The following is a 27,676-nucleotide window of genomic DNA, read 5'->3' as shown; positions in this document are numbered from 1 at the left end:
GTAGTTACATACGAATTAAGATAATTCGGTAATGGTTTCGGTAATGGGTATAAATAAATACAATCTTCACTATACAAGTTTATTCCAAACCTTACAACAACCACAAAGATATACTAAACACAACAATCGATGGAGTTATTAGAACACTATGAGCGGCAGACTGCACGCTATCTCCTGTCATGTGCAACTCCATGTGACGGAGGACTGATAATTTTGCATCTCGAAGTATTTCCGTTTCGCTGTCGTTTGTAGGCCTGTAAAATAAATATATGTATATGAATAATTAGATTTATAGAAATATGTTAATTTCTTAAGATCTAAGGTTAATTTATTTTACAATAAAAAATATTATTCTTTTCAAATACGTTTTTTTCTTTGAAGATTTCTAAATTTCAATAGGTACAATTTGATAGCATTTAGGCACTTCCTACTAGGCAAATACCTAGTTCATGAATACAATTATATATCTAACCAATACAAACTTTGTCTTTTGTTCATTAAGAGTACCTATTTTTAATTTTTTTTAATGGACTTCATAATATAAATCTTCGATTTAAATCGTAGATAATTACTTATTGAACATAATTTTTTAAATGAATTATAATTTCTATACTAACGTTATTGCCCTGCAATGTGAGATTTCAGGCACAAAGTACACAGGGGCATGGGGCCTGCTATGTGTCGCATTTGGCCCCATCGGGGACCAGGGATCAATGCCCCCGGCCACCGACACCACGCGGTCTGGAATGTTGAAGCCGCCGAAGAAAAGGTTCGTGCGGTGGATTCCCGCGCGAAGTAGGCTCTCGTTTATACTGAAAATAATATATAATTAAAATACAAAATAAAAAACGAATTAATAAACGTTTGTTTTTGAGATCGTCGGTTAAAACGATATTTCAAAACATGCATAGGTACATAACACAAGTAGATACTGTATATAAACTGTAACATATTGGCAGAATAAAAAATTACAGCTGGTGGTCGTATAAATTCTATGTTATTAGTCATTCTAAGATCATTAGAATAGAAAGGCATTTATTCCCAAAATAATAATACTATACATGAAATAATGATAATATATAGTATAACATAATACCTAATACACGTAGTATATTATTATTAGTCTGTGCTAATACGTATTAAATGAACAGTATTAGCACAGTATCACAATATTATACAGGGTGTCCCACTGTTGGTATACTAAGCTCAAAGGATGTTATAGTTTTGCATACGCTGAGTACGTAAAAAAGAATTAAAAAATTCCAGATTCATTTTTTTTTCAAATAGATGAATTCTTAAAACTCTATGTGTACACCCATAACAAGCGAGCCGCCCAACTTTGCCACCAGCACGTGAGCTATCGTTTAAGATTATGTTTTCATAGATAAAATGCTCATATAAGAGAAGCGGTATATGCCGGCTGCGCGAAGCTAGAGAAGAAAACATGGATTTTCAGGAAAAATTTAGCAAACAATTTTGGACGTAATTTTTTTTTTAAGTATTTTTTACGTGATCAGTGTATGCCAAACTACAAGTTCCTTCGCGCTTAGTATACCAATAGTGGGACACCCTGTATTAGTATACAACACAATACTAAACTTACTCAACCGAAAAGAAGTCCTTGCACATCTGATGGAAGTACTCCAAGGGCACAGTGGAGAGGAATGGCTGGTGCGAGCTGGTCGTGGTCTGATACCAACCGTACTCCACGCACGTTTGGTATGTCCAGAGACGCACTAGAAAGAAAGAAAGAAAACAAGCTTTATTGCCAACAAAATCTTAGACTACCTTAACTTGAAAAATATTAAATTAAATATTATTTATAACTAGCGGTCCGCCCCGGCTTCGCCCGTGGTACATATTTCGCAATAAAAGGTAGCCTATGTTCTTTCTCAGGGTCTAAAGATTATCTGTACCAAATCAAAATCACACACACAAAATCAAATCATCAAATCAAAATCACATCACATCAAAATCAGTCCAGTAGTTTAGGAGCCTATTCATTACAATCAAACAAACAAACAAAGTGTTCCTCTTTATAATATTAGTGTAGATATTGAAAAGCTATACGTATTACAAATAAAGTCTTTCGCCGCGTCTGTCTGTTCACTATAATCATATAAACTGCTGCAGCGACTATCATTCTGTTTTACCGGCATATGCATGGTTCTCGATTCATTCTAAGCGGGCAAAGCCTCGTTGAAATGATATAATATGTATATGCTACCTATAAATATGAATCAATGAAACAGCGGAATACAGGATTATTCCTCAGAAAGGTTGTTTATTTTCTTATTGTAGGTAGTTCATATCGATTCATTAATTCCTTTACATTTTATTATTATGCTAATTTTAACTCATTAGGTACATATTCTTTGTTTAGTTTCATTCACGTGAAAAAATAAGACATGTTACAACTGATTCAAAGTAATTATTGTTTAGGTTTACCTTGACCACTCACATGAATAATGTGTGTTGTAAAAACTTATTCTGTGAAATTCAATAGTTTTAGTCAACAAAACAACGTGTGCAAAAATACGTTTTGTGTATTTCCCTACTTCCTTCTCTTTAACATGGTCCAATAGCATAGGTACATAAATTAAGATAAATAAATCGTGTTATAACTAAATCAAATAAGAATTTAATTATCAATTGAGATATTTTGTGATATTATAGATATTATATGTGTTTTAAATAACTATTAACGTAGAAAATGATAATATGTTTCTCTACCAAATAAGATATATTATTTAGTCTGCATAAGCACAAAGCCTTCAATTTCTTCGTACCGGGCGAGCGAAGCCGCGGCATCAAGCTAGTATACTACTAAATGAAAACATCTCATGAAACATGACCGCGCAGTTCGCAAGACATGAAGTATGTACACACGTCGGCTTGTCGTAACATTGATGTATTGGCAACAGATACTAATTGCCGCTCCATGGATTACATACATACAGAATGTTAAAATAATATATTACATAAGAAATAATGTATTAAAATTATCTGCATATGGCTAATTTATTTTATTGCTTGAAATAAATAATGTACCTATTTGATATTTAGTTTTATAGCATTCAAATGCTTTATAAATATGATAAATTTTTGAAGAATAGAAAATACCTGGGCAGAAAGTGCCCAGAATGATAAAAAGATGCGGGTTCGAATCCCGCATCGTGAACGCTTTTTTATTCTTTAAAATTTTTCTCATATTAAAATAATTTATGTCTATAATTATTATTAGATGACTAAAGTCTTTTAAAAATTGTGTTACGCTGAAGAAATAGAAACAAACAGTTAATTTCTATTCATTAAAAATGTTATGGATAAAAATAATATCGTATTCTAATGACTTAATAGTCATTTCGCCTCCAAAGCGAATATAATATTTAGGCAACGTCTGTCATCATCACAACATCTATCTACAAAATTACATATTTTACTTCCAAGTCAATAATTTAGGTACGCATTTCCATTCACATTTTCAACTTCCATTCAACCAAGTTCCATATTTAAATAATTTAACATTAAAATCGTCTATTATCTCGAAATCCGTGTGTCACACAATTTCACAGGCATTTGATTTGTGCATGCAGCTTGCACAAGCCTGTGACGTGTGTAATCCATCACGCGCTCCCAATAAACTACTGTCAGACGCGACACAACAGCAATTAGCCGGATTTCACACCCGCGACTTCTGTATTATTACGTTAATTTTTATAACAGTCCTTCGGGAAAAATATAAATTACTAGATTTCCGCCCGCGGCTTCGCCCGCGTTTTCAAAGGAAAACCCGCATAGTTCCCGTTCCCGTGGGATTTCCGGAATAAAACCTATCCTATGTGTTAATCCAAGTTACCCTCTATATGTGTGCTAAATTTCATTGTAATCGGTTCAGTAGTTTTTACGTGAAAGAGTAACAAACATCCATACATCCATACATCCATACATCCATACATTTATACATCCATAAATCCTTACAAACTTTCGCCTTTATAATAGTATTAAGATAGATACAAAATACATAGACTAAGTGTAAAGAGACGAAAGAAACTTGTTTAGTCTACGTTTGTAAATCGATTTTACTGAAGTAAATCTCATAAAAAAACCGTTAAAATTTGATTGAGTAATTACTACATCGCATCGTAACAAAGTCTGTCTATCTTAGATCTTTAAATAAATAAATAGGTAAAAAATAAAACAACGCAACGGTTCTTGATGCGGTTTTTGATTAGTGATAAAGGAAAAGGAAGATTTTCTATACTAATATTATTAAAAAGGAAAGGTTTGTAATTATAAGTAAGTATGTATGTATGTATGTATGGTTTTCACGCATAAACTACTGGACCGATTTCAAAAATTCTTTCACCATTTAGAAAGCTGCATCTTCACTGAGCAACATAGGCTATATTGCATTTTCAAAAAAATTAGAGATCCTTACCAAAAATGCAATAATGTAACCCAAGGTGTAAAAAATTCCTTAATAAAAATTCTGTCATCGCGTGCGCTGCGGAATCTATTGAAGATTGAACAAAAAAATGTTCTACGGTATTATAGAATGGATCAATATCTACAAGAAAGTCCGCGATACCATATGTCTACAACAACTTTTTTACGTTTTCAAAGTAAATAGAAGTGCCGACAGTAATCAAATCATGTAATCCATACACATATGTATATTAATCCTTATCCCATTAAATGATGTTTTATTATAGACCGTTTCAATACCAGCAAAATACTTTTTAAATTAAAAAAAAATGTGTGGTTTTATGAAACCACGGTAAAAGTGAAACTGTTCGAACGGTTCCGAACACTGCTTTGTGTAGGTAGCGCATGTCGCGTGACGGTCGGCTGCCGAGTACTGGCGAGTAGGTATACCTACTCGGCAGCCGCGATACACGCGACATGCGCTACACAGACCAAAAAGTTTGAGACGATGTAATAAAAGTTTCACTTTAAAAATTGGATACCTATCCCATTCAAAAGATATAACGAATTTTTAAAAGTGTCAATCTACAGAAAATAGTAGGTATAATGAGCAGGCGTAGTGCGGGACGGGGTGAAGGTGATTTTCATATGATTAAAAATTAAACCATAGTCCGACCTATATGTAGACTTTTCACTGTCACGATATCGCTATCTATGCGGGTGAAACCGCAGGGCATTGCTAGTAATATTATATTATGGTAGAAAAGTGATGTCTGTACAATGAAAATATGTAAAAAAATAGCATATTTTCGTTTCCGAACCCGCAACTGTAGTTAACAAAGGAGAATGGGCATTTTACTATGGAAGTTGGGCCTGAACCCTTGAGGTGGACCAATACACATGAGATATTGTTTTTATAATAGATCATAACACATACATAACGGGAAAAATATATATAAAAAAATAATCAACCGGGTTTTTGTACAGTCACATCAAGTTTTATTTCTTTGTGTATAATATGTTTTGCAATAAATAACTGTTATAAGACAATGACAATATATTTATGTTACTCCAATTCACTTTCACTTACAAATACGTACTAATCTTAAGCCTTCTAATAACCGAAATACACTAATATTATGTTTTGTAACAGGTACCTATACCGTGTTTATTATAATTTAACGTAGTTAGACGTTTTTTGTGGTTAAACTCAGTCACTCCAGTGACATTTAGATTTATACTTACTTCACTCGAATTAAAAACACCGTTATTGTGCGCAAAATAATAGCCAAATAAATAAAACTTTTTGCCTTGACTGTACAAGAACCCGGTTGATTTATTTTTTTATTTTATTTTTTTCGTAAGGTAAGTGTAATGATCTATCACAAAAACAATATTTCGTGTGTATTGGTCTTAGCCCAAGTTTCAGGCCCAATTTGCCCATTCTCCTTTTGCTTTCCATGTGATTTGAGCTTTTTGTTAAATTAAGCTTTCGATATCATTAGAGCTTTTTGTTAAATTGAGCTTTCGATATCATTTGAGCTTTTTGTTTCATTGAGCTTTCCATGTGATTTGAGCTTTTTGTTTCATTGAGCTTTCCATGTGATTTGAGCTTTTTGTTGAATTGAGCTTTCGATATCATTGAGCTTTTTGTTAAATTGAGCTTTCGATGTCATTTGAGCTTTTTGTTTCATTGAGCTTTCCATTTGATTTGAGCTTTTTGTTGAATTGAGCTTTCCGTGTGATTTGAGCTTTTTGTTGAATTGAGCTTTCCATGTGATTTGAGCTTTTTGCTGAATTGAGCTTTCCATGTGATTTGAGCTTTTTGTTAAATTAAGCTTTCGATATCATTAGAGCTTTTTGTTTCATTGAGCTTTCCATGTGATTTGAGCTTTTTGTTGAATTGAGCTTTTCATGTGATTTGAGCTTTTTGTTTCATTGAGCTTTCCATGTGATTTGATCTTTTTGTTTTTGGTTGAAAGTAGAGGGGGATGATATAAATTGGGGCTTTTTCCCCGATAGGATAGCCACACCCTGCATATTTTGAACTCTACTCAAGTCTCAAAGCCACAGTCCTGGCCTTTGGCAAAACACCACTGCTTTTGACACTGTGGTCCCATGCAATGTGTGCACGGTTATGGCCCAACTTAAATGATGAGGAGCAACAAGCTTATAGATATTATCATGAACACACCGACATATCAACACACATACAAACATTCGTAATGATTAAATCAGTGTGATGTAGAAATATAATATGTAGGTAGAATAGGTAGAATTGATAGCTTGGTGTCGTGTACTTGAAAATACTACAGAGAAATTAAGAAACAAAAGTTTAAATTTTTTAAAATAAAAATTAAATTTAATATTTAAAAAACCCCAACGCAACACAACGAAAGTATATAGAAAAGGGAAATTATATTTGTGAAATTATTAATTCCTTTTTCTATACACTTATGTTCGTTGGGCGATGGGGTTTTTTAATTTTTATACATACTTAGTTCTTTTTTGTTATTATTTATTTTATTTCTTAACTGTATATAAAGTAAGTACTTATATGTAAGTGCTTATAATTTAATTGTTTATGGTAGAACGTGTTTACTCAATAATTGTGTGTTACCTAAAGTTCTAACTACTATACAGTCACTATTCGACGCGGACGAAGTCACGGGAACAGCTAGTATTATATATGTTTAGCTTTCCACCCGCGGCTTCGCCCGCTTTGTCTAAAACCAAAAATTTAGTATAATAATACTAAAACCTTCCGCTTGAATCACTCTTATCTATTAAAAAACTGCATCAAAATCCGTTGTGCAGTTTTAATACATACAGACAGACGCGGGAAGCCACTTTGCTTATTACTATGTAGTGATTTTAGGTTAGGTTTAGATTTAAGATAGGCTATAACTGGCTAGTTTTCAATAAATAAGAATTTTTAACTTACTAGTAGTATCAGGTGCATCATAGCTAACATTAATATGTTTCCTTACAACCTCCTCGTATCGCGGTTCGATGCACGGTTGAGTCCAGGGTTCTTTGGTAATCCAGTTTGCGAGTCGCTGCATTGGGTCCGCTGGAAAATTATTATAATACGATTTACGGATGAAAGTAATAGATGTGTCACGCGGCTTTATCCGCGGACAATATTAACTACCTATTTCTATATCTCATTTATTTATTTAAAGAACCTAGTGGCTTACAGTCATGCCAAAACACCACTATGATATACATTATACACCAGAATATAATTATTTTACACAATCACGTGTTATATAACTGTTATTATATATTACTGAAAGCTTCATCCAAACTCGTGAAAGAGTAACAAACATACACATATCCATATTCCATTTTAACAAGCTGTTGTATAATAAAATTATAAGTATGATTATGGGCTGATTTTTCAATCCTTGGTTAAAAATTATTCGTCGAATAATGTAAAAAAACTACCATTTTAAAAACGTATTCTAATTGCCCGTATTTGATAGTTTACGTGACATTTTAAAATTATCGTGTAATACTTTATTGGACGGATAAGTTGTATCCAAGCATTGAAAAATCGGCCCTTACTGGAATAGTATGTTGGTTGAAATAAGATTTTTATCTGCGAAGTTCTACTATATGTTTTAACTTTTACGATGAAATAGGTAATTTAAAAAGCTTCCGTGAAAACTTTCAACTTGTGTTTTGGTTGCGAATCGAGCAAAGATAGTTTTGAATGCTTTTTACTAAAAGGAGTTTTAAACGCTACGTCGTTTCATAGCTAACCCATTGGCCTATTTATTTTTATACATTTTTGTTTATTATTGCGTATTTAATTTTTCAATTCCAAGTACCTACTAAAAATATAGATCTGAATTTCATTACATTCGCCTAAATTTTACTCAATATAAATCCTCACCGACAGCGCTATCTGTGATGACGTCACACGCACTAGTTATATCCCCCGGCGTTGCATATTGCACCAGGTCAGCGAATGTCTCCGTGATGCCGTACCAAAAGAACGTGGTAATGTCCAGGGTTGCGTTGGCGCGGAGTGGGGCGCAGGTGCTGGATTATATGTTATTTAGTAGGATTAGAGTAGGTAGTAGTTAGTAGGAATAGAGTAGTATGTAGTAAGTAGGATTAGAACTGTAGTTGTTACTTGTTAGTGTGGTTTAATACTATAAGTAAGTATTATTGAAGAGTAGTTTTTGTGGCTAAATTGAAGTAGATAATATGGCTAAATGTAGTTAGAATGGTTAAGAAGTATTAATTAGTATGGTTAAATTGTGTACTTTTCAAAAATTGTTGTTTAGTAAGTAGTGTGTAGTGTGGTAGGTAGTGTTTAAAGTGTAGTAGTTCGTGTGGTTCAATTTAATTAAATTTGATATAAAATAATATTTTTTGTCGTATTATTTTGTGTTAAATATCATGTCGAATCGTTTAGACGTGTTGTATGGCCCTGTTGCGTCGTGTCGACGTCGTATCGACTTATCGTGGTCGATTCGACGTATCGTGTCGTATCGTCGTGTCGTGACTCACTTAAACATAGTAGATACTTGGGCAGCTCCATCGTCTGTTGCCAGCAGGTCTACCATGCGTTGTATTGCCTCACCCACGCTAGTAAGGCATGCCTCGCTGCCTTGCGAGCGCAGCGCTTCGGTTATCACTTCTAAATATTCTGTAATTTTTGTTTGTTACTTTTATTTTGTGTTTTTATACAAATTCGGTTTGAATAAATATAAAAATGTAGTTTCTGATGAGTTTGAGAACCGGTTTGGATTCTAAAAATGTTGAAGCATGATGCAGTGATGAAGAAATTATTACAAGATATTTTAGGCGCTTTAAATGTCAGCGATGTTGCAATTTAAAGTGTTGCATTATCTATTAATTTATTACGAGATACGTTTAAAAAAACCTATAAGTACCTAGTCTTTAATACTAAGGAATGATGCTTTACACGAATCTGGAATTTTCAGTACCATTTTATTTTATCCATTACCAACTTTGAAAAATGATTTTAATATATGTATATGCGCTTATATACGCTTTCTATTCACTTTTATATCTATACTACCTGTGCCCCGCGGTTTGCTCTACATTTATTAGCTCCTATTGGTGTAAGCATGATTAAGTGTGATGATAATAATACGTTTAAATGTGTTTTATAATGGATAACATTCATAGACATACCAGGGAAATCTTCCTGTGCATGCAGTGGTCCACTATCAGAGAAGGCAGCGTCCACCAGGTGGGGGTAGGAGAGGCGCATCCAAGTGGCCATGCTGCCGGCGTATGAACATCCTACTAGACCCACTGTGGCGTTCCTAGTAAATACAACCATTTGAAATTATAATGTTATATTATACAATAAATTATATTATCTAACATGTAATTTGTCAATATTATCTTATAAATATATAAAAAAATACAGCAATGTGAAATTATTGTATTAGGTAAGGCGAAAATAAATTACGATCCAAAGCTCTATTTGGTTAAAATAGAGCATATTTATCTACCGTCCCAAAATATAATATATTATAATTTACAATGTTGAAGGACTAGCTAATACACCACACTTTCCTCGCATTTCGCTCTATGTAGCGCAATTAGCCGAAACACTATCAAATAATATACAACCATAATATCATAAGAACAATTATGAGTAACTTACTTAAACTTTCCCCCTTCATAGTCGTCACTTTTCACATGTTGTATGAACTGCGCCAGGTCTCCGAGCGCCTGGTCTACGTTTAAGAAGCGAAGGTTTGTTAGTTGTGTGTCTCTGGAAATAAAATGATAAGAATCTGGAAATAAAAAGATAATTACTACATGTACTCTACTACAAAACATCTAAATCAGAGCGATGGTGTTGTGGTGTATATTAGAAGCGAATTAAATACAAAATATAAAGAATTATATTTTAAAAACTCTGCTACAGGCTTAGTGGTTGAAATTGGTTGTGACATTGCCATATTATGTATATATAGATCACCATCTATTGTAAACACTGATTTATTCGTCTCTACTCTGAACGAAATACTACCTACCTTCTCTAGATTTAAATCTGTTATTTTAACTGGCGATATCAACTTAGACATTAAACCACAAACAACGGATCCTCGTTGTCATGACTACCTTAATACCCTGGCATGTCATGGCTTCCTTCCCGCTCACACATTACCTACAAGAGGCCCCAACTGCCTAGATCACATAATTTTAAGAACTAAATCTCCATCACTTTCGCTTCTCTTAAACACGACAGTCACTGATCACTACTCTACCCTGCTTTGCGTCTATCGTAAAAAAATAAAAAACAATGAAACCTCGACTATATCTAAAATTGATTTTAACAAATTAGACAAAATAATTGAACAAATAGATCTAGCACCTATATACTCTATCTCGAATGTTAATATTGCTACTGATGCTCTCGTGTCACTCATCCAAAACGCTATTACTGAAAGCACGATTGTCAAAAAATTATCTGCTAAGAAAAAAATCCTTAAACCCTGGATCACTCCAGGACTACTTAGGTGTATAAAACACAGGGATGCACTTCACAAAAAATGTAAAAAATCACCCAACAACGAAACCCTAATGATCAGCTACAAACGATACAGAAATTTTTGTAATAATATATTAAAAAGAGTAAAAAGACAATTCGATACTAAGGAACTTAACAAAGCTGGAAATAATTTAAAAATTCTTTGGGATACTATAAAAAGAATTACTTACACTACAAAGCCGGTACACCGAACAAGTGATTTACTGTCTCTGTCAAACTCACCGTCTCAGTCTTGTAACGAGCTTAATAGATTCTTTGTTGGAATAGGTGAGAGCCTTGCTAAAAATTTAATCAACAGCCACTCTTCAACGGGGCGAACTCTGCCGCAGTGTAAGAGTCCGGTAGCCTCTTTTGTTCTACTTGAAACCGATCCCAACGAAATTACGACTATTATACATTCTCTTAGAACAAATGCAGCATCCGGATGGGATGGTATTCCCCCTTCCGTTCTTAAACGATATTCGACAACTTTGGCCCCTGTCCTAACCTATATTTTCAACCTGAGCTTCCAAACTTCTACTTTTCCCAGCTCTTTTAAAAAAGCTATCGTACACCCGATATACAAAGGAGGAGAAAAAGCTTCTCCTGGTAACTATCGCCCCATAGCAGTCCTCACTGCGTTATCGAAGGTTCTTGAGCGCTTGGTAAATAATAGACTAATAAACTACTTAGAAAATTTCAAACTTATCTCATGTCAACAATTTGGTTTTAGGAGAAATAAAAGCACCACCGATGCAGTTCAGGAACTAACAACTTTCATTGTCAATAAGTTGAACTCACAAAACAAGGTTCTTACAATATTCCTCGACCTCGCCAAGGCCTTCGATACCATTCGAACTTCCACGCTTCTAAATAAACTCGAAATAATGGGTATACGAGGCTCGCAACTGGACTACTTTAGGAGCTACCTAGCGACTCGAACACAAATGGTAAAAATAGGAGCTTACACAAGTAAGGAGCTTCCTATTCACTTTGGTGTACCTCAAGGGAGTATACTTGGACCCACCTTATTTCTTGTCTTCATTAACGATCTTTGTAATGCCTATATACCTAACGCTAAGATAGTATCCTTTGCAGATGACACTGCTGTAACATTCTTCGCAAATTCGTGGTCTGAACTTCAAAATACCGCACAAAATGGCTTTAACTATATACATGAGTGGCTTATTACTAACACCCTGACATTGAATACTTCTAAAACAAAACTAATAACCTTTTCTCTTTCTTCAAAGTCACAACCTCAAACACCAATTTCAGTAAAAGCTCACTCCTGTCACATGCCAACAACAGCTCTGTGTCACTGTCCAACCATTAATTCTGTAGATAATATTAGATACTTGGGCATAACTCTGGATAAACTTTTAAATTATAAAACTCATATTGGTCTCCTAACAACTAGGGTCAGAAAACTTATTTATATTTTTAAAAATTTGAGACACGTCACGAACACTGCCGTTCTACGCACCGTCTACTATGCCTTGTGCGAATCTATTGTCACATACTGTATTGTATGTTGGGGAGGTGCCGCAAAAACCATACTGAAGCCCCTCGAGGTGGCTCAAAGAGCAGTTATGAAAGTCTCCACGTTTAAACCTATGCAGTATTGTACAACCGACCTGTACAAAGATTGGAAGGTTCTCACCGTTAGACAACATTTTATTTTACAGACTATTATTTTACAACACCGATTAACACCTCTAGTTACAATCTCGTTTCGACGAAAGAACAAAATCTGCACTGTTCCTCGGCCATATAGCAGGTTCACCAAGAGGTTCTTTTACTTCCTCGGACCCTATTTGTATAACAAAATTAATGATAGTCTTAGCATCTATGCCTTACCGTATTCTAAATGTAAATTAACCGTACGCGTCTTTCTATTAGGAAAAACTTATGACGAGACAGAACAACTTCTTGAGATACTGGCTTAAAGTGTAAACGTGACTCTTGCTTAAATACAATATAATATTTCAGACACACACACACACACACACACACACACACACACACACACACACACTTACACGCACAAATATATATACTTTCATACGATACAGTTTCATACGACACACCAGCATTCTCACATCTTAAATTTATACATATCTTTTTTTTCTCTACTCTCTATTCTAACCAATTTTAATTATAATTAAGTATTTGCTAAGAGGCTTCTTGTGAATTTATTTTAGAGGCAAGCTGTTTCTCCTAAACACAGGTTGCCCAGTAACCTAGCTAGGGAAACATTGGCTTGTATAAATTGTTTTGGTAGCCTTTTATTTATATAATTATATAATTTTACATGAATATTAATTGTATATTGTAATAAATTGTAATTGTAATTGTATGTATGTATGTTTAATAATAAAATAAAATGTATAAACACAAATGGAGCCTATAATATTATGTTAATTTAAATAATAATTTATCTATCTGTGCAGAATGTATTGTAATAGTGGTAACTGGCCGTTAGAGGTTTACAAGCTTGAGTGGAACAAAATATATAAGCAAAGAGAAAATTCTACTATTATTATTTGAGCGCGAAAGCTGATCGATGGATTAAGATTTATCATTATTTTTCTTTCACGCAATAACGGTTAATGATATCGAGGCAATTTGCTACTTAATAGTCGATTAAAACAGAAATCATATAAATTAAAACCTCCTAACTTTTCCTCTACCAACATTGAACCCAGAACTATCTATTTCTTCATCTTACAACCAAACCACTTCTACAAGCTTAATTTTGTATGACTAATCCCAACGTAGATCACAGATCAGTGGGTCACTGGGCAGCCAATTAACTTTGGTTCCTCTTATGTGGGTCATCTTGGAAATTGATATGAACACATTATAACTAGTATACAGGATACGCTATTATTTATTTATTACACTTAGATTATAAGGAAAAATTTATCGAATTTAACATTTACATATTCAATTGATTCGTCATATCTATACTAATATTATAAAGCTGAAGAGTTTGTTTGTTTGTTTGAACGCGCTAATCTCGGGAACTACTGGTCCGATTTGAAAAATTCTTTCGGTGTTAGATTGTCCATTTATCGAGGAAGGCTATAATATAGGCTATATATCATAGATAGTATATATCATCACGCTACCAACAGGAGCAGAGCCACGCGGGTGAAACCGCGCAACATAGCTAGTACATTATAAGCTTTCCATTGCTTGATACGGGATACCTTTCCTCTTTCAACTTTTATATTAAAGTCAGGGCTTTTTGCTATGTTTTATAGTTTCATCCACTATATTACAAAGTGCTTGTTGCTTGTGCTTGCAAAGCGCTTGTCTATACAATCAATGTAGGTATTAGAAAACAATATCATTGGGCAGTTTAAACTTAACAGGCATTTGTTTTTTTTTCATCAAGCTCTTCAATTATTAAACTATCGGTACATTATATTCGTCGCTATATCACAGATAATAATATAATATTATACTAATATTACTATTACAAGTACATATAATACTATACTAGTATTATATTATAATATGTGGCCATTTGAATTTTAAATGCATTTGCATAAACCTCCCTTCAATAACTCAGAGGTAACTGGACGATCCATGGCTCCATGTTGGCAACCCGCCACCACCCCGTTTTGGCGCGCAATTGACAATGCGTCATATCATTCAAAACTATGGCTTGAATGTAATGTAGTTTTAAAGTGTAAAAGATGTTATTGATAAAAGTTCATATGTTGGTCAATTTGTTAAATGTCAAGTATTTGATTTTGGTAGAGAAAGAAAAGCTTCGAGCGAAAAAGCTTGAAAAAGGCTTAAAAGCGTAAGACAAGAGGGCGCTTTTAATCTGCTATGTATTTATTAATTCATAATTTTCATATTAATTTAAAATGGGTGAGTGGTTTCTTCTTAATCCTATATATTAATATCATACAAATATGCGCTCATCATTGAGACATGAGTAAAAAAATGTATTTTACGACGATTTATCATCATCATAATATTATATTTTATACCTCTGATTTCTGAACAAAGCCATATGCTACTAGCACAGATTAGAGAATAGTTACTTCGTAACTACTAGTATATTACGAACCGTTAATCCCACAATATATAAATACATATAATGTTATGTCCATCGGGATGGGATTAGTCCGTGATTTGGAATCCACTGCGACAAATTAACGTTTATGGTTGATAGTGTACTGTTCGAGCGGCCGTCTGTCACACCGAATTGTCACCAAAGCCGTTCTAGAGTTACAAATATTGTAACTAAGTCGACTCCAGGAGCGTCGGTGACTTTTGATGCTGTAATTGTACATACTTAAAATTTACAGGATTTATTAAACTCAAACTTGAAACTTTTGAATTTTAGCTTCTGCAGAGATGACATCACTGATATTTATTTTACAGGTGTTTACAGCTGTTTTTTGTATATTATTTACATTCATATTATAAAAGAGGATTCATATTTTGGATATTTATGTATGTTGTAGTATGTGTAGTTTTAAGTTAGCATAGCATAATAATATGTATGAATTTTAAATAAATCATAGCTTCGGATAGATCTCTCATTTCATTTGGTCCCTCTTATATATTTATTATACTCTAAACAACTACGACATTGAAAACTCTTTCACACGAGAAAGAAAAAACATTAAAATTATTCGTAACATAGGTTTGTTTTTCATTTCGTTATAGTGCATAGATGGTAGCATAATTGTATACAGCGGAAATGACTAAGGTATTAGAAAGTATCATCATTTTTATCTCTACAACAATAATATTATGAATCATAACATTTGACTGCAAAAAATTCGCTAAATACAACATCCATTACCAATAAATTATTGGTCAAACATTTACACAGTTAATTAGAAGCTGTGACATGACTCATATACTATGCATACTATAGTTATGTAAATATACTATGTATCATGGAGTGACTCAGTGTCGTTCACCTTAGTAGAGTTAGATTTATATGGTAAGGTACTTTATCAACCATGTGTTGTATTTACTAGCCTAGGTTGTGTTCATGGTATACCTTTTATTTCATTCTAGATTATAAGCGAAAGTATTCTAATATGCAAATTAACGGTATATAATTATTTATTAGCAAGGATTTTTATGCTAAAATAATGAACGAACGAATGAATATGATTTTTATGAGGTTTTTAGATTGTACGATATCGATTATTTTGTGAATCAATATTCCTGTGCTTTTAACTAAACGATATAATATAAATAATTTTAGTTACAAAATTGAATAGGCTAGGCTACAACTAATTTTTTTGTAGTTTGATTTTATTAAATGTCTACTTGTATGTCGTTAAATAAACTATAAAAATGTATATTCAAATTTTTGATACTGTATTAAAACAATAAATACGGTGTGACAGGCGGCCTCAACACAATCGTATTCTCAACGATCATGTAGAATGGTTCGATTCCTGTGCCGAGCATTAATTTGCATGTACCGGAGCTACCGGTAACCAGAGTTTCATTGTTATTGTTATAGCCGAATGCGGTTTTATGTTTATCGGCTTGTTTCGGCGTGAAACTTCATTATTGGTATATCATTTTCTGCTTTGTTTAACCGATTTAGTTGAAAGGAGGGAATGGTTTTGAGGTTTAGTTTTAAAATAATAACTTTTTTGTTTGTAGCATTTATAAGAGTCATGTGCAAAGCTAAGAAGACCATGAAAGTTTATGAAAGAAATTTGTTTTTTCAAATCGTAGGTACGTTTTTAGATTTATTGTTAAAATCTTTGTACTTGCACACACGAATTGCAATACAGTACCTTCACATCGCAAAATTATCAAAAGTTTTAATTATTATTATCTTTAAATAGGTACTTTTCAATGTCTATTTTTTAATTATACTATCACTTCGTTGTTTATTTAATGCTTCAGAGGGCAATTTATCAAAACTAGCTGCGCTTCGCGGTTTTACCCGCAGAGCTTCGCTCCCACTTCGCTCCTGTTGGTTTTAGAGTGATGATATTATATTATGACCTAGCCTTTCTCGATGAATGGGCTATCTAACACCGTAAGAAATTTTAAAATCGGACCAGTTGTTCCTGAGATAAGCGCGTTCAAACAAACAAACTCTTCAGCTTTATAATATTAGTAATTAAAGAAGATAAATAAAGAACTTACCTAGTAGGCCTAGTACTACCATAGTACCGATGTTCAGTATAAAACAGGCCGCTGCCAGTCCTCGAAGCGAGTTCATAGGCCAGCCCGGTCTGTGTCCACCCGGGGGAGATCTCCCACTCCCCCCCTACAAATATTACTATGTTGCTGTGTTGGCTTGTGAATTCATCGTTGTAGTAGTAACGCTGTAAGATAAATACTTAATAATTAAGAACATAATATTAGAATTGGTTTATTAGTAAGTTCTGCTGTTGTAATATTTAAAAGTTTGATGGTGGATGGACTTATGTCGTTATGTAACATTAAAATTTTGATTGGATCTGAATAAAATTCTGTATACATATATTTAGATCCAAAAATTAAAAAAAATACAGTAAAGCCTATTTTTCATTTGAAGTAGGATAATAATATAAGAGGAGGCAAAGAAAATATATCTAGCAGTTTTTAAAACAGGTAGTAGGTACTTTGAAAACATACTATTTTACTACAACAGTTTTGTAAATTTGTTACTTGTGAGAGATGGTAAATTAGAAAAAAGTACGATTTAAAAATTTAATCAACTGTTATTTAAAGTTGCTCAAAATCATCTTGGTAACGTTCAATTTAACGAACAATTTTCATATGCTTACTAGTTACTACTAACTTACCATCCTAAAATTCCTAGTGTCGCTAGCATCAAAATGGTTAAGTCTGACATCCAACCATCTCTCCTGAGGGGCGCTGCGGGTGAGCGGCGCGGGGGCGGGGGGCTCCCGCGTGTGTAGACTTTGTACCGAAGTTAGCAATAGAAGGAGCAGCCCTGAAGTTAGGTACAGGCTGATTTGAATGTGCTTTTTCCAATGATAGATGTGAAAACTTGTGTGGATGTATGGTTGGATGGATTTTTGTAACAATTTCTTGATATTCTTCAGTTTTAAGTAATAATTTTAGTAGAGTATGTGTGTTTATATACATTAAATTTATACTTTACCTAGGTTTCATACAAACGAAGCCGCAGGTTCTGGTTATTAAGGCCGAAATTTTTAATGATGCATACTTTTATAACTTATTATGTTTTAAAACCTTGACATTATGTTGTGCAAACATATTATGTTGTGAAAATGAAATGAAATGAAAAAAAATATTTGCCAGAATAATTATGGTTACAAATTGGTTTTACAATGGTTTTACAGTGAATATAAATTATGTTATTGGCTCTCTACAAGTAATTTGTACCTAATCTATGGAATTGCCTGCCTATTCTTTTCTTTTAGTAATAGATACATATATTTAATAATCAGTTGCAATTGCAATTATTAAATTATTACTAATTGTTATTCGAAACAAAATCGTTGAGTTATACCGTTGAAGATTTCAATTAAAAAGTAATTAGAAATAAATTAATTTGCTACTTACACATGTTTTTCAAAATATCACAAAACAAGTGTTATTTACATAAATACTCTACTGAATCTAATTATCTCTATAGTGTATGATAGATTATTATCTTCGATAAGATTACGAATATCAATACTAAGAAATTAAATTATTTATTAGTATTGATATTCGCTTATTGGTTCACCTTATTTAAAATTGAATTATTAATAAATTAATAAATTTTTATTTATAGTTTAATAGTTTACAATTAAACTTTATTATAGATTAAAACAAAGTGGTTTTATTGCGATTTTTTCAGACATCTAGAATTTATTTATTCATTCACAACTAGGTAATTGTATAATTAGCTATAAATCACTACATAGTATAAAACAAAGTCGCTTTCTCTGTCCCTATGTCCCTATGTCCCTTTGTACGCTTAAATCTTTGAAACTACGCAACGGATTTTGATGCGGTTTTTTTAATGATGAAACACAAACAGATGTTCCTACAATATTACTTAGAATAAGGTCGAGTATTTTATTATTCTCATTTGAAATAGTGTTATATTGCTTTAAGGGGGCGCATAAAGCAAAATAACCAATCTTCTATTAGATGATACGTGTAATATGCAAGACCAAATCTAAAAAATAAAATATATAACGGAACGTCGGAAGGCTCGGCGGTATGATCTCCGTTATCAGACATAGCAGTGGTTTAGTAGTGATGGGAACACCGAAATAAACTCACTATTTTCTCAAACGCCAATCAGATAGCTTATTAAAGTTTACAGTACTTCACAATTTTGCGTAACAATCAAGATGGAAACAGATTAAGAGCCAATAGGTTAGTACGCGTGCGCCTCTGTGCACAACTGACAGTAGAATGTCAGCTGTCACCATCGTGCCAACCCACTACCCTATTCGGGACTACCCGCTCTTATTTTTATCATGTCATGTGTCTACCTTACTTCACAATATTTTCATTACTGGCAACACAACATAATACATTGACAATCAAAACAAACAATTTAACTACGTGAAATCAACTATGCTAGATAATTATTATTTAGTACAGTAATTATCGGCGCGCCGTCACGGCCGTCCTGCATATTCACACGTCCTCGTGTGTGGAGTCATTTCGCTCATCTTCATCATCTGTAAACAGGCAAACGAGAATGGTTTACATCAAGCACCGCTTGGGCATCCTGACCAAAGTGGGTCACACTCAAAACTAGGCACACAGTTCAAAAGCGCAATATAAGTCCAATTACGTCACATAAGCTTAATTACAAACTACGCAATATTTTGAGTGTCACACAGACTATAAATCGTCATAAGTTATCACACACAGCCTACAAACTGCCACACAGGCTCCAAGCAGCCACACGGGCTCCTAACTGTCACACAGGCTCCTAACTGCCACACAGGCCCCTTACTGCCACACAGGCCCCTTACTGCCACACAGGCCCCTTACTGCCACACAGGCTTCTAACAATGCCACACAGGCTCTTGTCTGCCACACAGGCTCCTATTTGCCACACAGGCTTCTAACACTGCCACACAGGCTGCTAACACTGCCACACAGGCTCTTAAAATACCACACAGGCTTCTAACACTGCCACACAGGCTCTTAAAATACCACACAGGCTCTGAAAATACCACACAGGCTCTTAAAATACCACACAGGCTTGCAACTGCCAAACTTCTCACCGGTTTCGTCCGAAAGATGATCAGTAGCTGGTTTGATGGCGCAGATATCCACACGACGTTCCACTCGAGTCTCGTTGGATTTCGCCTCCTTGCCGGGGCACCGCGTTGCGATATGGCCCTGTTCACCGCAGTTGAAGCAGGTTGGAGTGATGGTCGTCTTCGGTGCACTGCCCTCCTTTGAAGCATGAGTTACAGAGCTGCTTGAAGTTTCGGTTTGTGCTTTAGTGTCATCACGATTACCAATCCATCGACATTCAGTAGCCACGTGTCCGGACTTGTTGCAATTGTAACACCTACGAGAGTTTTCGGGACGCGGCCTCTTTGCTTCTACAGCTGATGTCACCTGCTCTTGAGCTGGAGGTCCTCTTTTTCTAAACGTAAATGCCATAAGTTCTTGTTGTAATTTTATACGATTGTCTATTTCCGTTGTAAAAGCCAATCTCTGCAATCTTGGGTCGATTTTTGCAGCGTGTGCTAGTGTAACAGCAATGGCAATTTGTTCCGTTGATAAAGATTTCCATCTTGCCATTATTGCACTCATAAATCGGCAGGCATAAGAGGATAAGCATTCACCTTCCTTTGGATTTCCATTAAACAATCGCCATAAGTTTGCTGCAGGAGTTTCAACGAAATCGAATCTAGCTAAAAATAGATCCTTGAATTGGGCCCATGTTATTCCAGGATAACTACTTAGACTGTGCTAGCCATGATGCCGCAGTTCCTTTGAGTGCTTTACTCATGGTTATTATCAGGTCTCCACCGGAAAGTGGTTCTTTTTGCAAGCATAGGTCAACTGTTTCGCACCAAGCACGAGCATCGCTACCCTGAAGGTCAGGATTAAATTCGGGTAAAGCTATTTTTGATACAGATAGCCGAGGTTCTTGAATTGCCCGTATCAAATCTGTCAAACTTCGTTGCTGCAATTCAAACAGTGTTTTCCAACGGTCGCACTCTTTTTCTAAAGCAGGTGGTTCAATCTGACCTGAGTGGGCTGCATGCTGCTCCTGAGATGCACGGAGTAATCCCACTTCTGATAACGGAACGTCGGAAGGCTCGGCGGTATGATCTCCGTTATCAGACATAGCAGTGGTTTAGTAGTGATGGGAACACCGAAATAAACTCACTATTTTCTCAAACGCCAATCAGATAGCTTATTAAAGTTTATAGTACTTCACAATTTTGCGTAACAATCAAGATGGAAACAGATTAAGAGCCAATAGGTTAGTACGCGTGCGCCTCTGTGCACAACTGACAGTAGAATGTCAGCTGTCACCATCGTGCCAACCCACTACCCTATTCGGGACTACCCGCTCTTATTTTTATCATGTCATGTGTCTACCTTACTTCACAATATTTTCATTACTGGCAACACAACATAATACATTGACAATCAAAACAAACAATTTAACTACGTGAAATCAACTATGCTAGATAATTATTATTTAGTACAGTAATTTCACAAGTAATTTTCACAAGTAATTTTTTATTTTTCATCACAAGTAATTTACAGGTATGTATGTATACCCAAAACATTACAAGTTACTCACCAAAATTACATCACTTTTCATAACTGAGAAATAACAATATCATATTTCTAAATTTATACAAACTTATACAAAATATATCGCTTTCATTGCTGTGAGCTAGCATGTCATTGAGCAGCTTTATTCCTCGTATAAGGGGAGCATTCCCACCACTCTTCGTTCGCCCTCCCGACTGGACGGTGAACAAGTCGCGAAGGCGTCGCAGGCCCACGTCCCGAGGACCCGCCACGCTGTACATGATCTTAGGCGGGACGTTTAGACAGATCTGCTCTAGAGCGTCTGGGTTGTCCACGCCCCCGTGTAACAGTTGGTACATATGTATTAACATATAATATTTGCGTCGTGACTCCAGTGACATAAAGCCCGTCATGCCGTAAACAAATAAGGAGGGATAAATGTATGGATAGTATCCGTACATCTTTTTATAAATAAATCTACAAAATTTTTTTGGACTTTTTCGAGCATTAAAATATATTTATGTTCGTAGGGGTCCCATATAGTACAATTATACTCGAGGCTGCTTCGTACATATGCGATATAAAGAGAGATGGCACATTTTATATTATCAAAATTATGACTAGTACGGATTATAAATCCAAGCGTTTTTAGGGATTTGTTACACAAGTTTATTATATGCTCTTTAAAATCTAAGCGAGTTGTAAAGGTGACACCTAGATCTTTAATATTTGAAACACGCTGTAAATTTAAATTATTTAGTTTATAATTGAAGTTTTGTTGCACTAGGGAGCGCGAAAAGGTCATCATTTTGCACTTTTCAGTGTTAAAAAGCAAACTATTTTCTACACCCCACCGGGCAACAGAATTTATATCATTTTGAAGCATTTGGTGATCGGTAAAGTTATTAACTGTTAAGTATAACTTGAGGTCATCAGCAAACATCAGACATCTAGCGGTGCTGACTACATTTGGCAAATCGTTTACTAAAATTAAAAACTGGGTTGGCCCTAAATTCGAGCCTTGACTTATACCCGATCTCGTGTAATACATATATGATTTATAATTTCCTAACTGTACGTACTGTTTCCTATCTTTTAGATAATTAGCGAAAAATTGTAAAAGCTTCGGATTGAAGCCAAACAGAGCAAATTTATGTAATAGTATGTCGTTGTCTATTTTATCAAAAGCTTTTTGATAATCAAAATAGGCGACGTCAACTTGTTTCTTTTCATCCATACGTGCGTTTACATAGCTTAAAAAATTTGTGAGATTAGTTGTGGTCGATCGCTTGGATCTAAACCCATGTTGACAATCACTTAAATGAGGTTCAATTTGTCGTTTGATTCTATTATTAAGTAGCATCTCAAATAATTTACCAAATGTCGACAACACGGCTATGGGTCTGTAGTTAGTTATATCACAGTTATCACTATTTTTTTGTATGGGAGTCACACGGGAAATTTTCCATACAGTGGGGTATAATGACTGCTGGATGGATAAATTATATATGTGTAACAAGGGACTCAGAAAAACCGATATACAATCCTTAACTACGAAGGGCGGGATACCGTCTGGTCCGGCGGCGGAATGCGACTTTAATTTTTTACTGACAAGTTTTAATTCAGAAGGTTTAAATTTATCAATTTGTACATATAAAGAATTATTAAAATTTGAATCAGAAATTTGTAAAGCATCTTCGGCGTTTAAGCGGGGAGAATTTTGCAAAAATACAGAACTAAAATATTCAGCGAACGAATTTACAGCATCTTGTCCAACTAAAGTTTTATTGTTATAATTATATGAACCCGTAGCGCATCTGCTTTTACGAAGTTCTTTGACAAATTTCCAAAAATTTGCAGGATTATTGCAAATCTCACTACCAATTCTATTTGTATAATCTTGGTACGCTTTGTTAATCAATTTCTTTACAAAGGCACGATAATATTTAAAAAGTTCAAAGTTAACTAAATTACCACTTGCTTTGTATGTTTTGTGGTGATAATATTTATTTTTAATATTATAAATTATCTCCGCCGTATACCAAGTAGGATAAATGTAACGACTAACTGGCTTGTTAACATTTTTTAAAGGTACGCAATAGCTTAAACTTTTGCAAATTTTAGAATAAAGAAAGTCAACGGCTTCATTTGTATCTGTTATAGCATAAATATCAGACCAATCTGTATTCTCAAAAATAGAATATAATAAACTAAAATCAGCTTTCCGAAAATTCCAGTCACAAAAATATTGATAAGATTTGTTTAAAGATTCCTGGGATGGAGGAGGTTCCTCATCCTTACTAACGAGGGCTGTACCTCGCCTACACTTTATTGTTATTTCGAGTGGTGGATGGTGTGCATCCATGGGTACGAGAGGTGGTATATCACCGCTCACAGATACGTATTGCAATGACATGCTGCTCAAAACAAGATCTAACATTCTATCCGATTTATTTAAAACACTATTATGTTGATTTAGTTTGCAAAAGGCTGTAAAACAATTAAATGTCTCGTTTGAGTGCCTGCTCATGGAATATAAATTAAAATCTCCTAAAATGAGTACATCTATCGGTGAAAATTTACATATTGCATTTTCTATCACAAATAAGATATTCGAAAATTGGTTATCATTATAACTCGGAGGAATATATACTACAACACACAAATACCTAATATTTTTGTATGATAACAAAGCCAGGATTATTTCTTTATCATTTGAAAGACCATCTACATCGTATATACGTTTCACTAAATACTCACTGCGTACCGCTAATAAAACACCTCCATAACCTGTGTTATTTGCACGATCCTTCCTTATAACTGTATAATTATTGGGAAATAACTCCGAATCACACACAGAATCGTTTAAAAATGTTTCTGTTAATGCAAAGATGTGTGATGACGAATTAAACACCGACTTTCTAAACTCCGTAGTTTTACTGCGTAAACCTCTGCAATTTTGATAGGTAATAGTCAGATAACAAAACTTATTGATCACTACTTTGTTTACGAAAGTTATTGCGCCACGGCTTTATACAAACATCCTCCGGCCAATTGTTGACATCCATAATCAGCTGAGATACTTTTGCAAGTACGCCAATCTTAAAAGACGAATAATTACCTCGCGATTTTAATACTTCAACTGTGCAGTTATCGATTTTACAAGTTTTCATTATATGTTCAGTAATTTTTTCGGAAGCGGTTCCCGCCTTTACGTAAAACAAATGATAGTATTTCCATCTTTCAGAAGCTTCGATCATCGAATTATAATTATCGGCGCGCCGTCATATATATCAAACTAGATGATATGTTCAACGATTCTGTTTAATCAAAAACATAAAATATTAAAATTTACTCGATAAAAAAAAAATCACCAAGTTAGCTCTAATTTTCACTCTTTTACGTTTTCTACTTGACATGGTAATACTTATTATGATTTTTTTTTCATAAACAATTATATTAAAACATTTGCAAGATATTTGTCAGAGCATTTTGTGTAATTACTTTTAGTTTTGGATTTATCTGCGATAAACCACTTTTATCGTGACAAAATCAAACGTTTATCTCGAGAAAAAAAGAGCGCCAAAAGTGGTTTATCGCAGATAAAACCAAAACTAAAAGTAATTACACAAAATGCTCTGACAAATATCTTGCAAATGTTTTAATATAATTGTTTATGAAAAAAAAATCATAATAAGTATTACCATGTCAAGTAGAAAACGTAAAAGTGTGAAAATTAGAGCTAACTTGGTGATTTTTTTTTATCGATTAAATTTTAATATTTTATGTTTTTGATTAAACAGAATCGTTGAACATATCATCTAGTTTGATATATATTTTATTTTTTAGATTTGGTCTTGCATATTACACGTATCATCTAATAGAAGATTGGTTATTTTGCTGTATGCGCCCCCTTAAGTTAAGGTAGGACATAGTGTATGATAATAACTTAGCCGTATCCGTGTCACATGATAGTGGGTCCGACGAGGGGCAGTCCGATGACCATTTGAGATAGGATAGATTAAAATCACCTATTATAAGAAAATTACTGAATGTACAATTTGTATAGATGTCATGGAGTTTGTAAAAAAATCTATCGTAAATATTATTTCTAGAAACTGGCGGAATATAACAAGCACATAAAAGCAAATCTGAGTATGATGGAAAATGTAAATATATAATAAAATTCTTCCAGGTTATCGGCCTCCAAATCAAACCTCCTCAAGACATTAATTGAACTTTTAAGTTTTAACCATTATTAAAACACCCCCACCGCCTTTTTTATTAAATATACTAAGATTTCGATCTCGGCGAAACATAGAATAATTATTAACGAGTATTTCCGAATCAAGTATACTATTGGAAAGCCATGTCTTCACCAATATTACAACATCGTAATCAGCCGCAAGTAAGTTTAATTTTAATTCATTAAGTTTTGTTTTTAAGCCACCACAGTTTTGGTAAAATATGGACAATTTACTTGTTTGCATTATTAAAACAAAAATAATATAATATGTCAGAAATATTTGCAATACTTTTTTTGAATTTTGTTTTCATGCTTCCGGTTAGTAAGACGTGGTAAGACGTACATCACTACATAGTATAAAACAAAGTCGCTCTCCCTGTCCCTATGTCCCTATGTGCCTTTGTACGCTTAAATCTTTGAAACTACGCTACGGATTTTGACGCGGTTTTTTTTAATAGATAGAGTGATTCAAGAGGAAGGTTTATATGTATAATAACATCCATTAAATAGTGGAGAAGTACTGTTATTTTTGAGGTTTGTAATGTGATGTCGTAAAAAATTACATTTTTTCCGCTTACATTGCAAACGGCTGAACCCTACGAGTTTTATCAAAATAATGTACTAAGTATTACACACATTGAAAAGGTCTACAGAAAAGTCCGCGATGGTATATGTCTATCTCTTATGGATAACCCACAATAACTTTTTTTTGTCATTTACTTTTTACGACCAATAATGGCTAATTTTCGATGCGATTTTAACTAATACAGCATTAATCCTTAACCAATTAAATACCTTGAATACATTGTTCATTTAATATAGATCTATATGGCCCTTTACACCGTATGATTTAAGTGAATATTTTCGAAGATATTACCTACAGATTTAAAAATTGCGGGACGTAGGGCTCTTTCAATTTATGCGTTTCGTATCGGACCGCTGCCGCACGTTTTCCGTGCCGCTAGTTATAACCCGCTGCCGTGCCGTTGCAGTACGGTAGCAGTCCGTTACCAAACGCTTAAATTGAAAGCGTATCTAACTGCCGTGCGTTTGTATGCTAGTGCTGTTTTAAATTTATTTGACACCAGTTAAGCCAAAGAGTAAAGTAATACATACGGGAGTTAAGCCATGGACGCTGACGAAGAAACATTACTGTTAGTGCTCTTCAACTGCCCGTCCGTATTATTACCACGGCTAACTTATATATTATAACCTCAAAACGCGCGTATTTCTGTACTTGAGTATCCGTAGAAATGCAAGATGATTGAATTTGTGATTGAATTAGATTAGACCAAAAAATTAATTTTTAGAGCACGAATATTCTCTGTCAAATCATACCGATATATCTATATTTTTTAATAAAAATATCAATATCGATATTGATATTTTCAAAAAACATTGATACGATATACATCTTAGATCATTAAGTAACTGTTACTTAAATGATCTAAGATATACATCGATACTTTATTGCATTTCCGACATACCTATGGGACTTGCGACGTTGCCGTCCTGCTGTCGAGCGTTCGCGGTACGGACGCCGCACTGTTGCCGCACCGTGCATTTTGTATGAAAACAAACGACCGGCCGTGCGCCGTACGACAAACGCACCGCTCCGGCACTGTAGCGGTCCGATACGAAACGCATAAATTGAAAGAGCCCGTAGCGTTTGCGGCGGTACCGGCCGGCCGCCCGGCTATCGGGCGAGTCGAGCGGGCCGCTATGTTTTTAATTTTATACGTATATGTACAACG

At 34.3% G+C, this 27,676-nt stretch overlaps 1 protein-coding gene across 1 annotated transcript; it reads right to left on the bottom strand.

The window, feature by feature from the left end:
- Positions 1-65: 65 nt before the first annotated feature.
- On the bottom strand, positions 66-18,561 carry LOC149896704 (putative serine protease K12H4.7). The gene is made up of 11 exons (XM_090117257.1): positions 18,503-18,561; positions 17,755-17,906; positions 17,111-17,292; positions 10,085-10,195; positions 9,604-9,737; positions 8,953-9,091; positions 8,330-8,478; positions 7,373-7,501; positions 1,604-1,736; positions 618-812; positions 66-254 (listed from the first exon to the last, which is right to left on the bottom strand). The coding sequence occupies exons 1-11, from the start codon at positions 18,504-18,506 to the stop codon at positions 92-94; spliced, it is 1,491 nt and encodes a 496-aa protein (XP_089973383.1). The 5' UTR covers positions 18,507-18,561; the 3' UTR covers positions 66-91.
- Between the last annotated feature and the right edge of the window lie 9,115 nt (positions 18,562-27,676).

This window comes from Colias eurytheme, chromosome 27 (assembly GCF_061535395.1).
Source record: "Colias eurytheme isolate Ceu_HAF_F1 chromosome 27, ilColEury1 Martin Lab GWU primary, whole genome shotgun sequence".
NCBI classification, from domain to species: domain Eukaryota; kingdom Metazoa; phylum Arthropoda; class Insecta; order Lepidoptera; family Pieridae; genus Colias; species Colias eurytheme.
Note: the sequence above shows the minus strand (reverse complement) of the source record. Positions and strands in the feature narration are given on the sequence as shown.